The sequence below is a fragment of the Aulonocara sp. 'chitande type north' Nkhata Bay genome, linkage group LG5 (assembly GCF_057382095.1).
Source record: "Aulonocara sp. 'chitande type north' Nkhata Bay isolate Kocher_YH1m ecotype deep benthic linkage group LG5, A_spYH_male_GT1.1, whole genome shotgun sequence".
NCBI lineage: Eukaryota > Metazoa > Chordata > Actinopteri > Cichliformes > Cichlidae > Aulonocara > Aulonocara sp. 'chitande type north' Nkhata Bay.
The window spans coordinates 33,825,357-33,847,771 of record NC_141348.1 but is presented as its reverse complement, the minus strand read 5'-3'; the positions used below and the strand labels follow the sequence as shown (position 1 = coordinate 33,847,771).

Below are 22,415 nucleotides of genomic sequence, written 5' to 3'. Positions count from 1 at the left end.
TGACTGTAGGAATGCAAAACGCATCATGTGGAAAGCATATTTATGCGGTGAACATCTCTAATTTAGATTTATCTTTCAAATTTGTTTGAGCCCACATCCATCCTATTACTTAATGCTTATCCAACAGAGGGTCACAGGAGGGCTGAAGCCCATCCCAGCTGTCACAGGGCGAGAGGCAACAAACACAAGCATATCTTTGGATTGTAGGAGGAACTAGACCGAGAAGAGGAAACACATACATGAAAATGAAAACATGCAAAGGCCCCAGCTGCCCTGGAGATTCAAACCAGGAAACTTAATACTATGAGACAACAACCACTGTACCCAACCTGTTTCAACCAACATCTCTGGCAAAATGGGGTATAAACAGAAATCAAAGGTAATATCTAAAAATTGAGAATAAAACCAGCATTTCCCTCTTTAAATTAAAAGATATGTCTGAGAAATATTGCATATTTATTTCTATACATCTAATAATGATCTACTATACATCTAATTTACACCCACCAAAGGAAAATCATCAGAACTACGATAACATCTACAGATATTTAAATTAATACTTCTGGTTAAATGCCACAAAATGTTCACTTGAACGTTTTGCTTGTTTTACATACGAAGTGCCAAACAAAGCTTCAGTTTAGAACTTTTAATTTCTTCATTGAGTTTAAAGAATCTGTAATGGTGGGGGAAAAGTCACTGGATTTCATAAGGTGGAGCACCCAGCGCCAGCTAGGGCTGCTCAATAAATCGAATTTTAATCACGATTACGATCTGGGCTTTCAACGATCATTAAAAATGACTGAGCCGATTATTAGCCCCTCCCTCGTGCTTTACTCTCGCGCTGCTCTGTGTGGCAAATCGAGCGCACCTCTCTGCGTTTCGAACACGTGTCACAACAATTAAGAGGACCCGAGGGAAGCTCGGAAAGCTAAGCAGAAGTTATTTGGGGAGGAGAGTGACTGCCTTTGGTTGAAAAGAGAGGTAAAAAAAAAAAAACTTCAGTGGTGTGGAAACATTATGGGTTCACGGAGTCAGACGTGGATCAAGTAGACACAGTGTGTAAACTTTGCTACGGTGTAGTAGCTGCACCACAGAGCAACACTGCAAAGTTCACTAAACATAGATGTTTACATTTTTCATTTATTTCTTATATTGCAAACATTTGCACTGTTATCAATATTTGCACACTATTTTATATTATTTTTTAAAGTCATTATTCAATACATTGTTATTATTAACCCTTTAAAGCCGGTCAGAGCAGCACGCTCCGTTTTGTATAACCATTTTTAAATCCCTGTAGAACTGGAACCGCATAAGCTAGCGCAATAAAATTTTTTGCATATGAAACCAGAGGAGTTGTACTTACATCTCATGCCATCAGCTTGTCCTAGGTCACGGTTTCCTTCCACATCTAGCTTTGCAAAAATTGCATAAAAAGCGCTTGCAGGAACAAAAACATTTTCCAGAAACAGGCTTTGCCGATCCGATCAGCTGTTTGTAACACTTCCCACAGTGAAACAGACTTCTGCCATTTTCGCAGAAAATGTAGTTTTTTACTTGTAGGCCTTAAAAGCCTATACTGGTGTTTTTATAAGTCATGTTTGACTTTTCTGAATAGTTTCTGGGATGCTTAGAACTCAAATTGCACTGCTGGAAATATTTTATTTTGATGCACATGCTGTTTTCTTTGCAAATTTGCATCATAGGATTATTTTTTTGTTTTTCGTGCAGTATATAAAAATTGCTGTATCTCCAAAATAAAACTATGAAGACACTCAAAATAAATTTCCTGTTGTTGTAAACTATTTTTTGCAACTTTTTTGTATTTAAAGTTTTGAGGGATAAACCTCTTAAATTTCTTCAAGTAGAAATATATATATAAAAAAACAAAAACGATTTTTTTGCAATTAATGTAGTTACTATGGACTTAATGCATACATATCATTAAAATATGGGCTATAACAGTTGTATTGATGTATAGCAACTTTAAGGGCTAACTACCCACATTAAGGGCCACACTTTGGACTTAGTCTGCTGCTCTGGACTTACCCCCTCCATCTGTACAGCTGACGAACTGCCAATTTCGGACCATCTGCTTCTCTCCTTTAATGTTCACATGACCCTCTCTGTAATTAACAACCCCCGTATTATCTCTTTCCGGAATATCAAGAATATAAATCTTGATATCCTTTCCTCTGCTTTTTCTAGCTGCTTGTCTTCTAACAATTTAGCTATTCAAGAGGACCTGGTACTTTTTTATAATCATAGCCTTAGTAGTATTTTAAATTCCCTGGCTCCACAAAAAACCAGAACTGTACTTTTTTTTCGCTCTGCACCCTGGTACACCCCTGAACTCCGGCTACTGAAAGCTAAAGGCCGACAGCTTGAACGCCTCTATAAGAAAACTGGCCTTACTATTCATAAGGATATGTTTAATAACCACGTTCTGTTTTACCAGGAATGTATTAGTCAAACCAAATCTGCTTACTACTCTGCTATTGTCTGCTCAAGTAAGAACTCTACCAAGACCCTTTTCTCACTATTCAATTCTTTTAACAGGCCACCTGATTCTCTCCCTGCTCATCTCTATTCATCTAACTTCTGTGATGCTCTAATGCTATTCTTTATTGATAAAATTCATAAAATACACTTAGACCTGGACCCTAATGCTCAATGTAGCTTCTCTGTCCTAACTCCCCCCTCTTCTCACTTCCTCTCTGTTTTTCAACTTCCATCCTTAGCTGATATTGCTGATCTCATCCATAAATCAAAGCCTTCTACCTGCCAGCTCGATCCTATCCCCACTGTCCTCGTTAAAGCCTGCTTACTCCCTCTCCTTTCCCTCATATCTGCTATTATTCACTCTTCACTCACCACTGGAACTGTTCCTGCTTCCTTCAAAGTTGCTGCTATTACCCCAATCCTGAAAAAAACTGGTCTAGATCCCAACAACTTTAATAACTTTCGTCCTATCTCCAATCTACCATTTCTCTCAAAAATCCTTGAAAAAATAGTTGCTTCACAAGTCCATCTTCACCTAACTGATAATAACCTCTACGAACAGTTCCAGTCCGGCTTTCGTCCTTTACATAGCACTGAAACTGCTCTTATAAAAATAACAAACGACCTTCTTATAGCAGCTGATTCTGGTCTCCTCTCCATCCTTATTCTTCTTGATCTGAGTGCAGCTTTTGACACCATCTCTCATCCCATTCTCCTTAGCAGATTAGCTTCTATTGGTCTCTCTCACACTCCACTAGCCTGGTTTAAATCATATCTATCTGATCGCACTCAGTTCATTCAATTAAAATCCTTCACTTCTCAACTTTCTCCTTTATCCACTGGCGTGCCCCAGGGATCTGTCCTCGGGCCCCTTCTCTTCATCATCTACCTTCTTCCACTCGGATATATTTTTCGTAAATATAATATTCAGTTCCACTGCTACGCCGATGACACCCAGCTCTATCTCTCTACCAAACCTGACTCTACTCTTCCTCCACCCTCCCTTATCCTCTGTCTAGCTGAACTCAATTCTTGGTTCTCCTCCAACTTTCTTAAACTCAACAGCAATAAATCGGAACTTCTTCTGGTTGGCACCAAACGACTGCTATCCAGAATTAACAATTTCTCTCTCACCATCAATAACTCGCTGGTCCCTATCTCTCCCTCTGTGAAAAGCTTGGGTGTCATTCTCGATAGCACATTATCCTTTAACTCGCATATCAATAATATTACACGTGCAGCATATTTCCAACTCCGTAACATTAATCGCCTCCGCCCCTTCCTCACACCTTACGCCACTGCCATTCTCATCCATAATCTTGTTATCTCTAGAATTGACTACTGCAACTCATTATTATTTCGCCTCACACAAAAATCTATCAACAAGCTCCAACGTGTCCAGAACTCTGCTGCCCGTATTATTACTAGGACTTCTTCTACCCACCACATCTCCCCAATCCTGAAGCAACTTCACTGGCTCCCGGTCAAATTTCGCATCCATTTTAAAATAATTCTGTATACATTCAAGGCTATTCACTCTCTCTCTCCACCGTACCTCTCTGACTTATTACAGATGAAGCTCCCATCCCGCTGCCTCAGATCTTCATCTTCTCTTTCTCTCTCTGTTCCCTCTGCTCGTCTGATCACAATGGGAGGGAGGGCCTTTAGTTGCTCTGCCCCTCGACTTTGGAATTCCCTACCCCCGGACCTCAGAAATATTAGCTCATTCTCTCTTTTTAAGTCCACCCTTAAAACTCATTTGTTTAAAATTGCCTATTCTTAAATTTCTGTATGTTTTAACTTTTATCTTCTATTCTTATCATTGTGTATATTTCCAGTTTTTATCTGTTGTACAGTGTCCTTGGGTGCTTTGAAAGGCGCTATTTAAATAAAATGTTCAAGTTCAAGTTCAAGTTCAACTTTATTGTCACTTCAACCATATACAGTTTAAAAATACACAGTGAGGCGAAACAACGTTCCTCCAGGAACCAAGGTGCTACAAGACAAGTTAGTGCAAAAAAAATAATAATATATAATATATCTAGTAATAATATTGTGCAAAAGAGCATTTACAGGTTGGTGTGTGCGATAATGTATTATTATTATTATTATTATTATTAAATGCTCCCACAAATGGCACTACAACATGTAAAAAAATAATATAAGCTCTGGCGGACTTGGTTCTATGGTAGGTCTTAAAGGGTTAAATAAATATCGTCAAATAATCGAGATCTCAATTTCAGTGAAAATAACCGTGATTATCATTTTTGCCATAATTGAGCAGCCCTAGCGCCAGCTTAGGCATTACACACAGGCCTCAGGGGTCTGGGGCAATAAACTCACTGTGCCCCAGTGAGTTTATTGGGAAGTTCTCATGTCTCTTTGAAGCTGAAAATAGTTTCTGCAGCTAGTTTAAAGCTAAAAAGTTGCAAAACAAATGGAAAAGTGTTGAGGATACTGTGTGCTCACAGTCTGCTCTAGTATGTTGTGAATTCATTGATCTAATTCTGCACCTGGAGAAAATGTTTCTCTTGTCTGCTTTTATTATTTATGTTTTTATTAACTGTATTATACGTATATAATTTCAATACATTTTTGCAGGGTGAATAGCAAAGTTACTTGAGCCCAGTGGCCTCCTGTCAAAGTTGGTTGCCCGTTTAGCTAATATAATGTACAGTCGATCCTACCCAACCCTAAATTTGCAAAACAAAAACCTGAACAACAAGTGCCAACGGTTTTATTAGGAAGCCCTCAATGTAAATGTTTTGTCTAGGAGGTTACAACATCCTCGATCTGATTCATGCTTACAAGATTTCACAGATTGCTCAACGGCAACACGATCAGGTCAGTGCCTTCAAGGAGACTTCCCCGGGGAGGGGGGCACGTCAGTGAACGCTCCACTCTGTCCAGGTGAGTAAAGACGGCTTAACCTGTGTGGAAGTGACCTGAGCAGACACTGCGTCGGGCAGCAATCCAGAAAAGTATCTCTCTTCTCTGCGTATCTCTCCTTCCAGCTGCTGGAAGGAAAGATGGGAGAGATGCTAACGGCTAAATTAGCTCCCGAGCACCCCGAGGATTTTACATTTTAACTACAATCGCCAATCAGTCAACCACACAGTGTCCGGGCATTCTTCTATACGTAGTTTGTAAGCATTAGCCTCGCTGCTGTTTGACAGTTTTTCACTGACTGCCTGAACAACTAGCTGGTGCTAGCTAGCAAGCCGGCTCAGCTAGCAAACACAGGCTAACGATGTACCGAAAATAAACAAAATCCTACAAGGTGACATTTCGCCTGCCCTTATCATTTTTCTCCAAACAAACTTTCTGGTAGAAACAATCCCGACCCGAGGCACATTTTGCCCACGAAAAGCACGAGGCGAAAAGGCTTTAGTAGAACCCGAAGCTAGTCTAGTGTTGTGCTAGCTGACTCACCTGTACGTGTGAGACCACCAGGCTCTTGTTTCCTTCTCCGTGGTACTTCCAGTCGTTTTCGTCCATTTTGTCCAGTTCCATTACACCAGAGACCAGCAAGTGCGCTCCCGTCAACGGCCAGAAAGTGACACACAACGACACGGCAACATACAAGAACTGTAGATCCACTACTGACTGCAAGCAGTAATTTAAGGAGACTACAACACAACCGACGGACTACCCTTGCTGCTGCCCAGCCCCGGCGACTTTGTCACCGCCCACATCACCACTTCCGGTCTGACTTCAAAATAAAACTCCTGATAAGAGTCAAACGCAATAATGACCGAGGAACTGATGAATGAAGAAAATGACAAAATGACAGATAAAGGAGGACGGATGGAGGACAGTTGGTGAATAAGGAAGTACAGAGGATTAGTAAAGGAGGAAGAGGATGACAACAGTTGATCCAAGTAACCATATCTGTGGTGGTATGGAGATGTCTGAAAGAGTGGGCAGTGGAGTTTTTGACCAGTGTTTAACACAGTATTAGAGAGTAAGACGGTGCCTGTGGAATAGAGGAGTATACTGGTCTTCAAATATACTCTCTTTGTTTTATAAAGTTTTCCTAAAGCAAAAAAAAAAAAGTTGAGTTACATGCTTTTATTTGTAGATTTCTTCAGTTTTTATTCTTGCTAATTTTGCCCAACTTCACTTTCTTTACGCACATTGACAAGCCGCTCCCTGTTGGCTGTACTCCCATGTCCCGCCTGTTCCACTGTGATTGGTCAGAGGGTTGGACAGATGGGCTCAAGGACTGTAAAGACGCCAGTGTTGTTTCTGACAACATTACACGTGAAATAGAGGATAAGAAATGGAAAAACCACTGTAAATCGTGTGATTCATCAGTAGTACCTGCATGTATCTCAGAAAAGGTTTTCAAATTTAAAATGCATTTCAGTGTTAAGCAGTGCATTAGCAATGAATACATTTATTTGACATACAATTTGAAATTAAGCATCAGAAATTATTTTTACCTCCATCAAGACAGCTACTTGTTTAGTTTGTCTTTTTATCTTCTGATAAGGAGGTTATGTTTCTGGTAGTGTGTGTGTTCAATCTGATTGTAAACTTTGTAGGAGTATTAGAGTGGGGTCACCTTAATAATACATTTAAATTTGGCTTAACATCCACCAAAGTCTTTGAGGTCAGCTTAATGATTTATTGGTTGAAAACTGACAACAAGCCCTATAACATTGTTTTCTGACCTCTTCTTCAAGTGCAATACATTGATCTGAAGGTCAAAGTGATAATACTGACACCAAAAGGCATTATATCTTTAAAGAACATATTCTCAAGAGAAAGAGAATAAGGTGCCTAGTTAGAAAAGCACTGTAATATAAAATGACATAGCTGAAGTTCAATTTATTCTTGTTCAATTACTTACAAACACATGGCCTACTCCTACAAAGTGTTTCTTTAATTAAAGTAAACATTTGTCGTGGTACTCTTATCTGATTTTTACTGCAAACTTCGTAAAGTATGTTTAGAAAAAGAACAAATTTAAAAAAAAATATATATATATAAAAAATACAATACCCTTCCTTTAAAAGTAAACACTGGCAGTCATAGCTAATGTTAGTAACACTTAATTTCTGTTTATTATGGTGTTACTTATTCTGACTTTGTGCCATACCTTCTTGGAAAAGATATCAACATTCAGCTCCAGCAACCATCACGAAAAAATGACCTTTGATTTGCTGACAGTCAAAAAAAAAGCAAATATGACACTCTACAGTCTTTGTCCAGTCATCCTGTACTCAACCCCCAACCAGTCGCAGCAGATGGCTCCTCTCTGAGACTGATTCTCCTGGAGGTTTTTTCCTGTTAAAAGGAAGTTTGTCATTCCCACTGTCACCAAAGCATTTGTTAAAAGATGGTCATCTGATTGTTGGGGCGTTCTCTTTTTTCTTTGTATTATTGTAGGATCTTTACTTTACAATATAAAGCACCTTGAGCCAACTGTTGTTGTCATTTGGCACTATATAAATAAAACTGAACTTGAAACAGACTGATTATGCTTTTTGTTATTTGCTGTCATACATACACACACACAGACAGATGCTGTTATTATTGTATATACTCAGATAAAACGTGCAGAAGTTTAAAATTATGAGGTCTGTGTAGGATGAAAGTGAGGATAAACCTGCGAATAAAAAGCTGAAACATCAAACTGTTTTTTCTGCTTTTGGCTCTGAAATGTTGTCCCTTATATGGAATGAAGGGCTGCACCCAGGCCCTAAGGAAAAATGGGAATTATTTTAAACTGTGAATCATGCAAGGATAGTTTAGTAGAGCCCAAGAATGAAAATATAGAAGTAATCCCTCAGAAGTAATTTACCTTTTCAGTGAATGAGCATCTGAATCCAGGAAGGAAGGAAGGAATTATAACCATCGCATGTTATGGTAAAATCAAACAAAGAAGTATACTCTTGGTACCAATATGAATTAATATTGTGCATCTGGAAAAAATATTTTAAAAAAATAAATCCAGATCCAGACAGGAAAGACACAAGATCTCTAATCACACCAGTTTTGATCGTCACGAGTGTGAATTTGCACACATATTTAAAAAAAAAAGTCTTTAGTTTGTTTTTTACATATTTTCAGATACAGGTGTCAGGTTTTTATTATGCTGCACAGAATTTTCATTTATGATATTTTCTAATCCCACGACTGACAAAAAGCAACACGGATAAAAGAAATTAAAGTATTTTTTTCTTACCAAGTTCCACATAAATTTACTTTTTCTGCTCAGTTGAAAACATTTTATTTCCGTGATTCAATTCAACAGTTTATGTAACACAGCATCAACTGTTACAGGTGTTACCGTAAAGCCAGCAAGTTTTTAATCCTCAAACACTTTCAAGCAAGGTAGTGCAGTTCAGGGTGTTTCACAGATGACTCACCACCTGAGAAATGTTTATTTTAGACTTTAAATGTAATTTTATTTGTACTGTTTTCATTCACTGCTGCCAATTTTAAATAAACCAGTTTCTTCGAACGAGAACAATAGTACTATTTCTTTTATATTGTTAAGAAACTCCTTCATAAGGCCGTGATCTACCAGTGGACACGTGACTGTCTTGGTAAAATCATCTCCTCTTTAAAATTTATTGAAGGAAATGTTTAAGGGGCTGAGGAGGACCTCCACTTTCAACTGCCGCACAATCCACAAAGTGCCAGATGCCTCCCGCTCATCCTACAGGTGGTGGGCCCACAGGATGAACCCACGTAGATTGAATGGCTTAAGACTACAGTGCTTACCTTCTAGGTAAGGTGTTTGGGCCATGTCCTACTGGGAGGACCCAGGAAACAATGGAGGGATCATGTCTTTTAGCTGGATCAGCTGAATCATCTTTGCTTAGACTGTTGCAACACAGATCCGGCTGTTCATCAAACATGTCGGCATGTTTTGTACATCTAAAATTTTTGTTATTGGCTGACAGATACTGAACAGACACCCATGAAAACCTTCATCTGCCTCAGCCTTCAATCCTCAGTAAGGAGCTATTCAAAACAAGCCAGAAGCTCAGAGTTGAAATTAAAGTCAAAGTTCAAATCATTATTTATAAATCAGAATGTTTTAATACGTATAAAAACGACAAGCAAGACAACGCACACACTATTAGGACACAGACGTTCTATACATGATGAAATCCTACGGAGGACGTGTGACCTCTACTGTGACAACTCGGCCGCTTCACGGGTCCGGTCAGAGAACCGGGCTGACGAGTTTTCCTGTGACGCTGGTCTCTGGTTGGGGGAGAAAACAGTCTGCACACCAAACAGGCTGCTCATTCACAGTCTGTACACCACTTCAGGATTTGTGTCTCTTTCTTTTGAGCCTGCTGATGTTCCTCCACAAACACACAGAGCTGGATCAGTCCATCCCTCCGATGTCGTGCTGTTTGTACGACGGTGTGACCAGACTCCCTGCAGAAGAAAAAAACTCGCCGTCAGTTACGCGAAGGTTAATCACTGTCCCGTCATTTGTAATGTGTGTGTGTGTGTGTGTCTGAGTGAGTTGTTTCTGACCACCAGCCCAGATAAATGGGGGAGGGTTGAGTCAGGAAGGGAGGAAAACTTTAAAAAAAAAAATTGGATAAGAAGGATGCAAGACTGTGGCAACACCTGTTTAATTTTAGTTTAGTTTAGTTTTATTGTAATTTACTGGTTAATATTTAACAATCAAGTTAATTATTTTCAGATATTTCGGTCATCTAAAATTTTAAGTATTTTAAATATCCCACATCTACAAACCATATATTTGTTTAGATTTAGTATTAACCAGAAGCATGGATGTAAAACACACACAAAAAAGTTCTGGCTACGATTAAATTAATACAAATTCTCAAACAACTAGTAAATGCACACTGGCTGGTGGATTCACTCTTCCTCCTGTGAAAATATACGTAGTGTGGCCTGTAAGAGTGGAACTTCCTTGGATAAGTTCAGCACAATGTACAACATGTAATGACTGCTGAAACACTTCTAAAGAGAAATGTTTTCACACACAAATTAATTTGTCACAGGTCCAGGGCTACTTTTTAACGCTTCCTGGAAGGGGTGCAAGGATTTTAATCATATGACATGTAACATCTGTTCAGGAAATGTTCTGTTTCAGTGGCTGTAAGAGTGAAAGCAAAAAGAAGGAAGCTAAATTAAAAAAAATCAAAAAGAAAATCTGTTGAATGTGATTAAAGTCACAAACCACTAAATGTGGGGAAAGAGACCAGCGTAAATCACAGGACCTCAGCCATCACCTGCTACTCATACAAAAAAAAAAAAAAAAATGTATACCGTCATCTGGTATCTCTTTCACTCTCTCACGCACAGACATACTCACACCCTCAAGATCTGAGCAGCAACACTGCAGACAAACATTTATATCACATGAAAAGCCCAAGGAGCGAGGCGGGAGTGGGAGCAGGAGGGTCAAAGGCCAAGCAGGAAGTAGACTTGTCAGCTAGCCCACAGGGAAACAAGCTACACCCATCCCATCAACGGGCACGTCAACACCCATCTGCCAACCACAGCCCAACATCAACAAATTTAAATGATGGCAGATTAGTCTGAGCGAGGCTGCAGTTAGCAGAGGTTATACCTGTGAAAAGCCACAGTCGGGGAGGAATAACAAAGGTGGGGAAAAACTCAACAATCAGTCAACTTTTTCAAATATCTGTGGAAGACTGATCACAGCATTACGTTTCGGTCATTTTCCTGTATTTAGTTTGTGTGCCACTGTCGTTGTTTCCCATGAGAAAACTAATGTATTTATCATTTAATGCTCGCTTGTCGTGCAGCCACTTCAATGTGCTGTTTGATAAGTTCCCGACAGCAGTGTTCCAGTTTAAGTTCAGTTGTTATAACTGCTGATTAAAGCTCTGCTCTCTGACCTGAAATGCAGTGAAATTACAATGACAGCCTGACGAAATTCTGGGAGCAGATTTCCACTTTGTTCATTTATTGAAAAACAACAAAACGCTGAACTCTAAGATCCCATTTTAGGCCAAAGAGAAGCTAGAGGAAATGTCAGCAGTGGTTCTATCACTGTGATGAAGTCAATTCAAGGTTGGCATTCATACTTGGCCAGCCAGGTGTGTCATTTCTAAGATACTGTCATTGTAGCTGTTCCCACACTATTCAGTCCACAAACACACAAGCCCACACTTGTTACAAATAACAGGTTCAGGCTCTGCACAAAGGAATAATCCAGGGACTTCTTTGTTCACCAGACCTGTTCAATTAGTTAAAAACAAACTGTGTTTGTTTGAATTTGTTCACTTAGCCCTGGACTAGACACAGTGTGCATCTCCAACGCAGTTTTAAACTATCCATCAAACAGCATCCATCATCTTTTATTTTGAAAAGCCACCTGCTCTGCCTGACTTCCTGCCCTCCTAACCTGCCCTGTGCATCTTGATGAAGCTGAACAGACCTTACAACTGTTTCAAGCAATGAGAAGCACTGAGCCATTTCCAGGAAATATTTTTGTACAATCATTATCTTCAGTGGGTGCGATCAGCTCCGACAGCTGGAAAGCAAGACAGCTGTGCCCAGAGTGACCCCGCAGTTAGGCTGATGTGAAAGCTGAGCAGCTAAACAATGCAATAAAACTGTGATGTTAAAAATACTTCTCTGTGTTGATGAATTTACTTGATATGTATTACAAAAGCCAAAGATGTCAGGATCAAGCAAACATAATGTTGACTATGCCTGCAGTGGAGGGGTCCCTAAAAAATCCTTAAGAGAAAACAAGCAGATGAGTGCACCTAACAATATGTTTTAAAGTTGACCATGTGATCTATCAAACACAGCAACGCTTCACAAACTGAAGGGAAATGTCTTGCACACCGCGGGTAATGTGTTATAGCTTAAATAATTATAACATCATAGAAAAAAATACCTTGCCAAATACAGATGATGCATTAAGGCAGTGGTTCTCAAACTACTTCAAGCACTGGAAAAATTCAGGCCCCACTGCCCTCAAATTTTGTAAATCAGAACTAGAGGTCAACCTAATAGCGTCCACAAAGTCTTATTTATCTTTCATTAATAAAAGGCAATAATATAAGATGAAAGAATTAAAATTAAATTCACTTCATTCTCACTTATTTTATTTTCATCAATCTTCCTTGCATCACCTACAGTGGCTCTCTGCCCCATAGTTTCACTGCTTTAAGGACACATACACCCATTACAAAAAGGCCATGTTCCCAACACATGGATCCAATTTAACTTGTGCAGTACCGCCACCTGCTGGACAGGTTTGGAGACGTTTGTTATGTAGTTCCCAAAAATGATGTGCCGAAGCATCCATTAGTTTATTGTGTCTGCGGACAAATTTGCTCTTCACGGGTCTTTAGATTGTGGTCAACAATAGACAACTGGAGAGATCATCCTAATTCTTAGAAATCTGTTTGTTTGGGGGTTTTTTTTTTTAATTTAAGGTGTGAATTTTATTAGGATCTCAGGATAAAGTTAGGAAATTTTTCAATCTGACAGTTCTTCTCCTGTAGACGAAGTCTGTCAGTGTTTATGACAGATGGGTGTGTATGGAGTAATCACAGTATGCTGATGTCATCTTTTCAGCCTGAATTGGATCTCATGTTAAAAAGACTGTTAGGTATGAGCACATGTTCTAACCTCCAGACTGTGGCTTTATAACAGGTGGGTCTCTGTTAGTGAGCTGTGTGGTTGGGGTTGGAGGGGTGGAAGCAGTACAGGGGTAGGGGTGGGGGTGCTTTGAAGACAGGCCAGGCTGGTAGGGCATCAGTCAGACTAGCAGGGCTAACAGCTCCCAGACTCAGAGGCGGCAGCAGCAGCAGCAGCATCATCATCATCATCATGGGTGGTAGCATGCTTACCTGTGGCCTGGCCCCCCTCTGCTCTGCCCTTCAGCCCTCCTCCTCCTCCTCCTATTCCTCCTACTCCTCCCAGGCCAGAGCTGCCCAGGGCATCGGGCACCACAGGAAAGGAGGGCCGATCACCCTTGTAGGGCTTCGGCCTGAAGGGGAAGTCTTTGTCTTTACCTTTGGAGCCTTTGGGCCGGCCTGCTGTCTTCTTCTTTGACTTGCCGTCCCCTTTTACACCCAGTAAGGGGTGTACCTCTGAGGAGAGCGAAGACAAAAGGCCATTTTATAACTTCTTGAAAAGAAGTGAAATTTTCTTTTTGTAACTTTAACCACCAACAATTTATCTCCTCTCTCTCACCATCACTGGGCACCCCCTGCAGTTCAATGGTGGTGGTCCGAGCTTTTTTCTTGGCTGGACCGCCTTCAGATGAAGGCTGGCGCTGCTTCTTATCACCACCAGTCAATGTGTCCTCTGGAGCTCCAGATTGAACTGAAGCGTCTGGCGGGGGACCGAACGGGTTTTCCTCTGGATCTTCAACCTCGGGGGCGATGGGCAGGTACAGCAGGGCCTTGTGGTCCTCCAGCTCCTCATCACTAAATAACACAAACACAGATAAGACTTTTTTTAAACTTACATTTATAACAATAATCATCTTCCTGGTGTGTTAGAGACCTGCAGGATCTTTTAAGGCATTCCAGATGGCTAAAATAGAGTTTTGAGAGGTTCCAGTCGTCCTGATTTATAAGCTAAAGGATTGATGATTAAACCAGTTTTAATGTTACATTTAAAACATGGAGGTGAGTTAAAACATAACCCTTAAGACTAAATGTTTTGGATGAGTTAAAGGATGAGATAAGGGTCGCCTGGAAGATTTGACGAAACCACAAAGATTTTCATTTCCACTCACATTCAGATCAATTTCATTAATACAACGCTAATTTCAAACAACGGTTGTTCCAAGGTACTTTACATTGTAAGGTAAGATCCTTCAAAATTATAAAGAGGAGCAAGTCGTTCATGACAGTTGGAAGGAAGGCCTCCTTTTTACCAGTTATTAATAGGTATTTACAATTTGATTGGGCAATTTTGGATTTTGTAAATATGATATCTCTTTCTACTCTTTGTTAGCGCTCTCACCTGCTACAAAAAGCAGCTATGGGATCAACAGTGGTCACATCCACCTCTTCATCTTCTGCAGCGTCTGCACCTGTAATGTGGACACAAGTTCATCTCTGCATTATGATGCAATGTTTAATTGTATGGATCTCATGCGGAAAAGCTGCCATCACTGTTGTGGCTATAGAGCATCTGAAAAAAATTTTTTTTGGAGTAAGACTGTAAATTAATCTAGCCGTATAGAAAGCAAAATGTTTTTTTAGACAATTTTAATCTAGTTTATTTGCAGCCTTTTCACCAAAAATCTGTCATCTGCTTACTTTTTTCACAGCTCCAAGTACTGCCTCTGTTTTCTTTGTGCATTAAAATCAACAGCACACTGGAATATACTGTATATACACCCCAATAGCCTGATATTTGAGTAGACTTGACTCACTTTTCCACTGCATATTAAAGACGCACCCTCTAATCTGTATTCAGCAAGAAGTAGGAACAAATATAAACTACTCTTCTGCTGTTCCATATTAAATTACATGCAAATAAACACTTCTTGTACTTCAAAAAAGCCACTGCGGGATCAGCGAAGATGTTACAAAAAGAGCTTTAAAACAGAAGTCATTTAATAATTAAGAATAGGGTTGGGCCATATCATACCGTTCATGATAATACCGGTATAATGTTAGCCAATGATATGAAAATGAAATATCGCGATAGAATATGGGTAAAACACGCATGCGCAGTGCCTTTGTTTTCATACACACATGCCGGAAAAAGCATGATAGCAACGGAAAATGAGAAGGGCAAAAGCGGATCGTTGAACGAAACAGATGAACCAGAATTGGTTTGTAAAAATGGTGCAACTTCAGTGATGTGGAACTGGTTTGGTTTTTGTCCGGCTCTCAAAAATCTGTCAAAAAGTGTTTCAGTACGACTTTTGTAAGCTACGAAGCCGCAGCGCTTGATGGATTGCATTGCGGCTACTGTAGTCAGGAGCCTCGCGGAGTGATACGTACTGTGCTTCAACATAATATTACCGTATTGTGTGTGTATAAGGACTCCAAAATGGCACTTGTTAAGAGACGTGCGTATGAAGCGGATTTTAAACTCAAGTCATGCAGTAGAACATGGGAATAGAGCAGCTGTGAGAGAATTCAGCATTAATGAATCAACGGTAGCAAAAAGAATGAGTTAAGTAAAGTTAGACTTATCTGACTCTTTTTTACTGCAGTTTCATGTTGCAAAACACCTCTTTTTAAGTTTTGTGGATATTATACGTGGTTATGTTCAGGATGTGTCGGCCCATTTCCACTGGAAATGTCTTTTGGTTAAACTGTCAACAAGGAATTTGCATTTCCACTGTTAAATTTTTATATAGTTTGAATGCACATAAAAAAAACAGCTGCTTGTTTAAGTGAAAATAAATTGATGGGTTTTTTTGCAATAATAAAGTTCTGGAGTTGTAAAGTGTTTTGTCTTGAATCAATTATATCGTCAGTTATATCGTTATCACAAATTTTCAAATATATATTGTGATAAATATTTTTGGTCATATTGCCCTGCCCTAATTAAGAATTAAATAAACAAAACTAAAGGAAGTCATAACTACACAAATTAATAATTGCACAGTATGTGAGGCCATATGTAAGCTGCACCTGTTACTTACCTGTCTGCTCGGGTTCGCTCTTGTCTTCGTCCTCAATGTCGAATTCCGACTCTCGCTCCTCGTACTCCACGTTCTCATCCAGCTCTTTAAAGTCTGGAGCAAAAGCACTCCAGTTTTCCTGCAGGCAAGCAAAACATTCACACAATAATGGCACCAAGTTAAGTCATTAAAGCTTAAATTACCACAGCTTAAATATCTGCCGTGGATCTGAATATTTAAAGCTAGGTATAACAAACATAAGAGGAAAAACACTTGAGATTAACGCTGTTCATTCATGCTCATTCAGCTTTCATGCTCATTGTCCACTTACGACTTGGTTCTGAGCCCAGATGGACACCACTCCACTAGAGATGGAGGCAATGATGGGACGGACCGGATGCCACTGAAAGAGGTCAAAGGTAAGATTTGTTTTAAAAAGGTCATTTTAAAATATGTGATGTCTCAATGTAACTGAAAATAGACCAACATAACTGAGTGTTTTAACCTTCATGCACAGTGTTGAGAGCACTTACAGCGACATCCAGGAGCAGCTCTCCTCTGGTTCCATGCAGGATCTTCACCAGGTTCCCGATGCTTTTCTCCCAGATGTAGAGGGCATGCTGCCTTGCTGAACCAGCCACAATGTACTCACCATCCCCTGAGAAACAGCATCGCTTCCATGGAGTCCTGAACAAATTACCGACAGTATTTGAAAGACCTTTTAATTCCACACAAACATTTGGCATACCAAAAGAATGCATGTCAGATCAACCACTGCAGTTTCCTCTGCAAAACTATTCCGGCTCATTCACTCCTTAAACAGGCATGACTTTTATTCCAAAAATGTATCTCCATAGATGTACCTGTTTACCAAGTCCTGAAGTTTCTGCATAGGTTCAGGCTCACCGTCCCGGCCACAGGTCAGGATCTCTCTGCCGTCATACACCCTGATGATCCGGTCTGCTGTGTTTATTAGGAAGCAACTGCATAACAAACAGGACACATGTACAAAGAGAGAGAGAAAAGCTCAGCATTAACAAGAAGGATAAAGCCCACAGAATGCAGAATATAAGTGAATAAGACTGAAAACCAAAAATTAACTGGAACAAATTGTCTTGATTGTGATCTCTAGACTGCGTTCATCACTCCAGGTTACATACAGAAAGCCCTCCTGCTACCACTCACCTGCCCTTTCGTGCAAATTCGATGGACTTGATGGCTGTGGTGTTGCTGGTGCCTGTTGTGACTCTGAATGAAGCCACCAATTCCTGAGTGTTTGTGTTCAACACCAGGATCTGTAACAGCAGATAGAGGGAGAAGAAAATCATCAGAAACATGGGATGACAAGTGCTTTGAGTATGAAATATAAATGGTGAAAATGTGCAAATAGCTCAGTATTCACTCATTATTTTATCAGTTCAGATGTGATTTCGCCCATCATATACACCGCAACAGTGTAAGTGTTATATCAGAATTTAATAGAGCTGTTTTCATACATGAACTCCAGAAAATGATGTGACAATGAGGTTAGGAGACGCAAACAATGGCATCACTCAATCTGGCGGAGATCAATGAAGTACTATAAATAAAGCTTTAGGAGGAGGTTTGAGACTGTTTAATGCCCCATCAGAATGTTAGAGCTGAGTAATGCCAACAAACAAAACAAAAACAAACAGACGTTCAGCAGTGCGTGTGGAAAGCACTGATGTGAATGAAACATACAGTGACTAAAGTGACATTGAAGCTTACCTTTCCTTTGGCATTGCCAGTGTAGATGTATTCACCTCGCCTGTCGAAGGCTGCCACCACGTTGAGGTCTGAGTCATCATCTACAGGCAGGACAACGTGTTTGGAATCTGACAGCGTCAGCAGGACTGGCGCTGACTTCATGGGACACACCAGCACCTTGTCCCTAAAACATACATCACTTCTTCTTAGCATAGAATCATTACCCTGAAGACTGATTACACTGGACAAAGCCCATAATCAGCATCACTGCTCTTTAAATCTGACCCACAGCCAAACCTCAAACTACACAACTCTGGTAATGTGTACAGAATGACATGATCAGGTCACTCACATGTCTCTGGGGTGGTACTGAAGCTTCAGGATTGGTGAGGGGAAGCGGAACCTCTGGTCACAGTCCCCCGTGAGGACATCCCACTGGGAGACGATATTGTCTGTAGAGGCACTCACCAGCTTGTGGCCGTCTCTACTCCAGCTGCACATATGTAAACAAACCATGAGGAATTCTTTAACAGTGACTAAAACGGTCACTTCAAACAGCAGAAATTATAACTCTTAACCTCACTTAAAGCCCGCTTTTCACCTTTTTGCTTGCCTTTCCAGAAATAAAGATATTACCCCCATCAGAAAGCCACAAATTCATAAAAATTCATCAGAATGCAGGAAATGTTGAGTTTAAAACTGAAAGTGGTTCCCTCACTTGTATCCACTCAAACGAACAAACAACATGTTCTCACCATAAAGAGCAGACTGGGTGGATGTGTGCGCTGATGATTTTGGCTATCCCTCGTGTGAGGAAGTCCCAGATGACGATGCGACCGTCGTTGCAGCCCACAGCCAGCAGGGTTCCCCAGCGGTTGAAGGTGCACGTGAGGGCCATGCTGATACAGTCCAGAGTGCCATCTGCCTCCTGTCATCAAAACAGACATTAACAAACAATAGCAAAAAAAATCTTAAGTCTATACATAAGGCTTTAAATTTGACTGCACTCAAAATTAGAAGATTCAATTACACTCATATAGCTGTTTCAATGATTTTCAGAGCAAAAAACAAAATTGGCTTGTGTGTATTAAAAACTGGTGGCTTACCTCTGGATAGTTCTGCCCAAACGATTCTGAGAGAAGAACAGAAAGAGAGATTAATAACAATGACGTGGCAGCTGGAGCAGAAACTTTTACTAGTCATTATTTAATTCTCATAGAGTCACAGTCAGTCAAATAAAGTAACATTAAATATTAAATACATTATATTAAATACATATTAAATTGATTTATATATATTGAATTAAATACAGTTACAAAAAAAACTAAGAAAGACTTGCACACCACATGGCTACCAGTAAGGCCCGAGGAAGGTCCTATAGATCCAAATTTCTTCGTATAAATGTTTTAAGGATTAAATTATTATTGGAGTCAAATGATTTGCACACCCTGCTTCCTTTTCTTTTTTTGCAAATCAGAGAAAAACCCCTTCATTTCACTGCTTAGTTTTTAAACAGGAACTAGAATAGAGATCCTGCTAATTATCCTAAGCAGCCCTTGAACACATTACACACTTTCTGTGAAGCTTATAGCAGACAAAGCCAATAATGAGAGTGGTTATTCTATTATTTATTATTTTTTAATATATCAATTTCGCTTTTCTCTCTCTCTCTCACCAAACCACACCTAACCCCAAAACTTTATTATGTAGACTTCATTACAACTGCCTAGGACAAGAAAGACGTGTACTATGTACTAAAACATAGTACAGTTACAAGTTCATACTATTCTTATTTCATACTATGCTAGTAATGTATCGATACAGGGACAGCAGAAATCGATATTTTGTTACAAAAAAAGTTTTTGTGGACTGGAACTCTGACTTCAGAGCATGTTGATCCTTTTTCTGAGCAAGAATCCTGACATTCCTTCACTGTCCAAATGTGTTTAACTTTTTTTATTGCAGCAATAAACATGACAGTTTGCTTATTTTAATTTAAGACATGTTTTATTTTAATTAAGTTTAAAACTTTTTTTATTTAATGTAAAATTATATTTTGTTTTAATTTACTTTCAAATTCTTCAGTTGCTGAAGGGGCTGCATAGTTTTCACAAATTCCATAGTTCAGAATAGCTATAATTGTACCAGATGGTTGCATTCAGTTAAGTTGGACTAGACTGTAACACAAACCGTTCAGTTTGTCAACAATAAAACTGACTGAAATGAGAGAAAGACTGAGTGTGAGACTTTGATATTAGATTAAATGAATATTGATAAAGTTTACCTTTATGTACAGAATCTGAATATCGCAAAATATTTTAAAAAATTGCAATAATATCGTATCGTGTGTTAAATATTGTGATAATATCGTATCGTGGGATGTATGGTGATTCCCACCTCTAGTGCTCTTCTATCCAGGTGTGCTTCTACCGTATTGGAGGGGTTCTTGGAATTATGCTGAAAATGAAGTCATTGCTAATCCAATGGTACGCCGATAATATTGCACGGTTAACCAAAATCTGATGGTACTTGTTTGCGTTCATAATTCCATGATTTGACATGCTCCATAACACCTCTAGCTGCAATTCAGGCCTAAACCATGATGGAGCTTCCACCATATTTTACAGATAGCTGTAGACATTTACCATTGTAGCTCCCTTATTTTTCCTCCACCATATATATTTATGATGATTTGAATATAATGTATATTTAGATTCATCACTCCATAAGGCCCATTGTCACCAACTTTCAGTCCAGTTCTTAGCACACAGCAGCCTTTTCTCCCTGCTTAAGAATGGTTTCTTGGCAGCCACCTATGCACTAAGACCATTTCTGATAAGACTTCAGTCGACAGAAAACTGATCAACTGAAGTACCAGGTGCATCTCTGAGGTCCTATGTCAGGTCTTGGTGGATTTTTCCCTATTGCTTATGGACATAACTTTCAGATGCTGTTAATCTATCGTAGATGAGGGTTCATTTTTTTAAGGCCCTCTACTTGTCCAGATTCCTGAATTTTTTTTATTGACACACTGTACACCATGCCAAAATATGGGTTATAAAAATCCATTATTGCAAATGTACCTTGTTGGTGCAAAAAACAAACAGACAAACATAAATGTATGGTATTTTTAGTAACTTGTGCTAACATTTGTATTTTCTGTAAATTCAACTAAAGAAATGGGAACAATAAATGTATTTTTGCAAAAGCCTGAAAGTAAAGTGAGTTAGAACTGAAATGAAAATGAGTGGACAAGCAACCAGTATCCAGAGAAAAACTTCATACAGCTTGGAGAAGTGTTGCTCAGGACCACTTTAAAAACACAACAAGGTCTTATTCATTGGAAGCAAATTATAAAGGACTGACGGCTGCATCGATACTTTTACACCGTACTGTAAATCGAAAACAGTTAAAATTGAATGAATGGCAGCTTAAACCTGTTTTTATATTTGTAAAATATCCTTATAGTCAAGTTAATGTAATTTCTTGGTGAATATGTTTTCCCCCCAAAATGTTGACAGTACTCGTTGTCACTGAGACAAGCTGTGCATCAGTTTTTGTTTTGTTTTGTTTTTTAACGGAAAAAAGCCAGCAAGTAAAAGTCCGATGTCGACTTAATATGCGAGGAAACTGCAAGAAAAAACACCAAAAAAAACAAATCGAAACAACTGTAGTCTAAAATAAAAAAAAGGAAGACCTATTTAATTCAAACACACTATGTGAAGCTAGCATTAGCCACCTACTACGTCTACTGCTTCCAGCTTTTTACGTCTACATATTTATGATCTCATATATTAAGCACTATTGTAATATGCTTTTTAGGAGACCTTAACAGCGTGTTTCTAATTAGTTGTGAGATTTTAACAAGCACTCGTATCGACTGCTGTTAACATGCTAGGCTAACTTACAATGCTAACCATAATAGGTACAAAGCAACAGCGCCGTACGAACAGTAACGTGTACAGAAAATAGATATTCATCCTTAATTCATTACCGAGCAGTTCCAGATTCATTGTTGGACGCCTGAAGGTCCAAAGTCCCTAAACACCCCGATTCCTCTGACAGTTTTTTTCTGACTTTTGCTCGTATTTACTTCTGCTGCGACTGCCGGGGAGACTGGCGCCGAGCCTCTAGCTAGGACCCCAAACAATGCCATCTGAGATGTGCCTGAGCAAAATACAACCGTCCGTTTTTCCACTTCCTATATTCCTTCCTATATATCCACTTCCGGCCCGGTAAGAAGAGTTGCCCCAAATTCCTCCACAACAACTTGAATTTGTTGTCGCTAAAAGTTGTTCTACAGCTGTTGTATTGGTTTTTCACAGAACTGCATAGTTCCCTGTCAAACCTTTATTTTTCACACGACTGTATATATGTGTATATGTCACATAAGTGCCAGGTAAAATAATCATCCATGGAGGTGTGACTGGCAGAAAAACTGCTGGGCTGAGTTTTAATGCTTTGATATTCAGTTCTCCTGTTTTACTCCTGCCAATGAACCCCAAACTACTTTTTCTTCTCCTTTCTTAGTTATCAGTTAAAATTTTATTTTTGTTTCTTATTCTTCTTAATTTTCCGGGGGTTGATATCCTCAATTTAG

At 39.4% G+C, this 22,415-nt stretch overlaps 2 protein-coding genes across 4 annotated transcripts in view; both read right to left on the bottom strand.

The window, feature by feature from the left end:
- ippk (inositol 1,3,4,5,6-pentakisphosphate 2-kinase) overlaps nt 1-6,982 on the bottom strand; it is a 30,293-nt gene extending 23,311 nt beyond the window's left edge. Inside the window, exons 1-2 of one of the 2 annotated variants that reach the window (XM_086293128.1) lie at nt 6,948-6,982; nt 5,935-6,750 (exon numbers count right to left, since the gene is read on the bottom strand). In XM_086293128.1, the coding sequence (XP_086149254.1) occupies nt 5,935-6,015 (81 nt within the window). In that variant the 5' untranslated portion in view covers nt 6,016-6,750; nt 6,948-6,982. Of the gene's footprint in view, nt 1-5,934 lie in introns of both variants that reach the window. The other variant, XM_086293127.1, reaches the window with a different exon arrangement.
- A 1,610-nt stretch (nt 6,983-8,592) lies between these two features.
- Nucleotides 8,593-21,973, bottom strand: rbbp5 (retinoblastoma binding protein 5). Of its 2 annotated transcripts, none has more exons than XM_086293124.1 (14): nt 21,810-21,973; nt 18,922-18,947; nt 18,571-18,743; nt 18,168-18,308; nt 17,837-17,999; nt 17,273-17,382; nt 16,951-17,070; nt 16,621-16,774; nt 16,419-16,490; nt 16,109-16,226; nt 14,467-14,536; nt 13,687-13,922; nt 13,341-13,583; nt 8,593-9,906 (listed from the first exon to the last, which is right to left on the bottom strand). In XM_086293124.1, the coding sequence occupies exons 1-14, from the start codon at nt 21,826-21,828 to the stop codon at nt 9,854-9,856; spliced, it is 1,698 nt and encodes a 565-aa protein (XP_086149250.1). In that variant the 5' UTR covers nt 21,829-21,973; the 3' UTR covers nt 8,593-9,853. The 2 variants fall into 2 exon arrangements, with proteins under 2 accessions (XP_086149250.1, XP_086149251.1); XM_086293125.1 differs by having other exon boundaries at nt 13,506-13,583.
- Between the last annotated feature and the right edge of the window lie 442 nt (nt 21,974-22,415).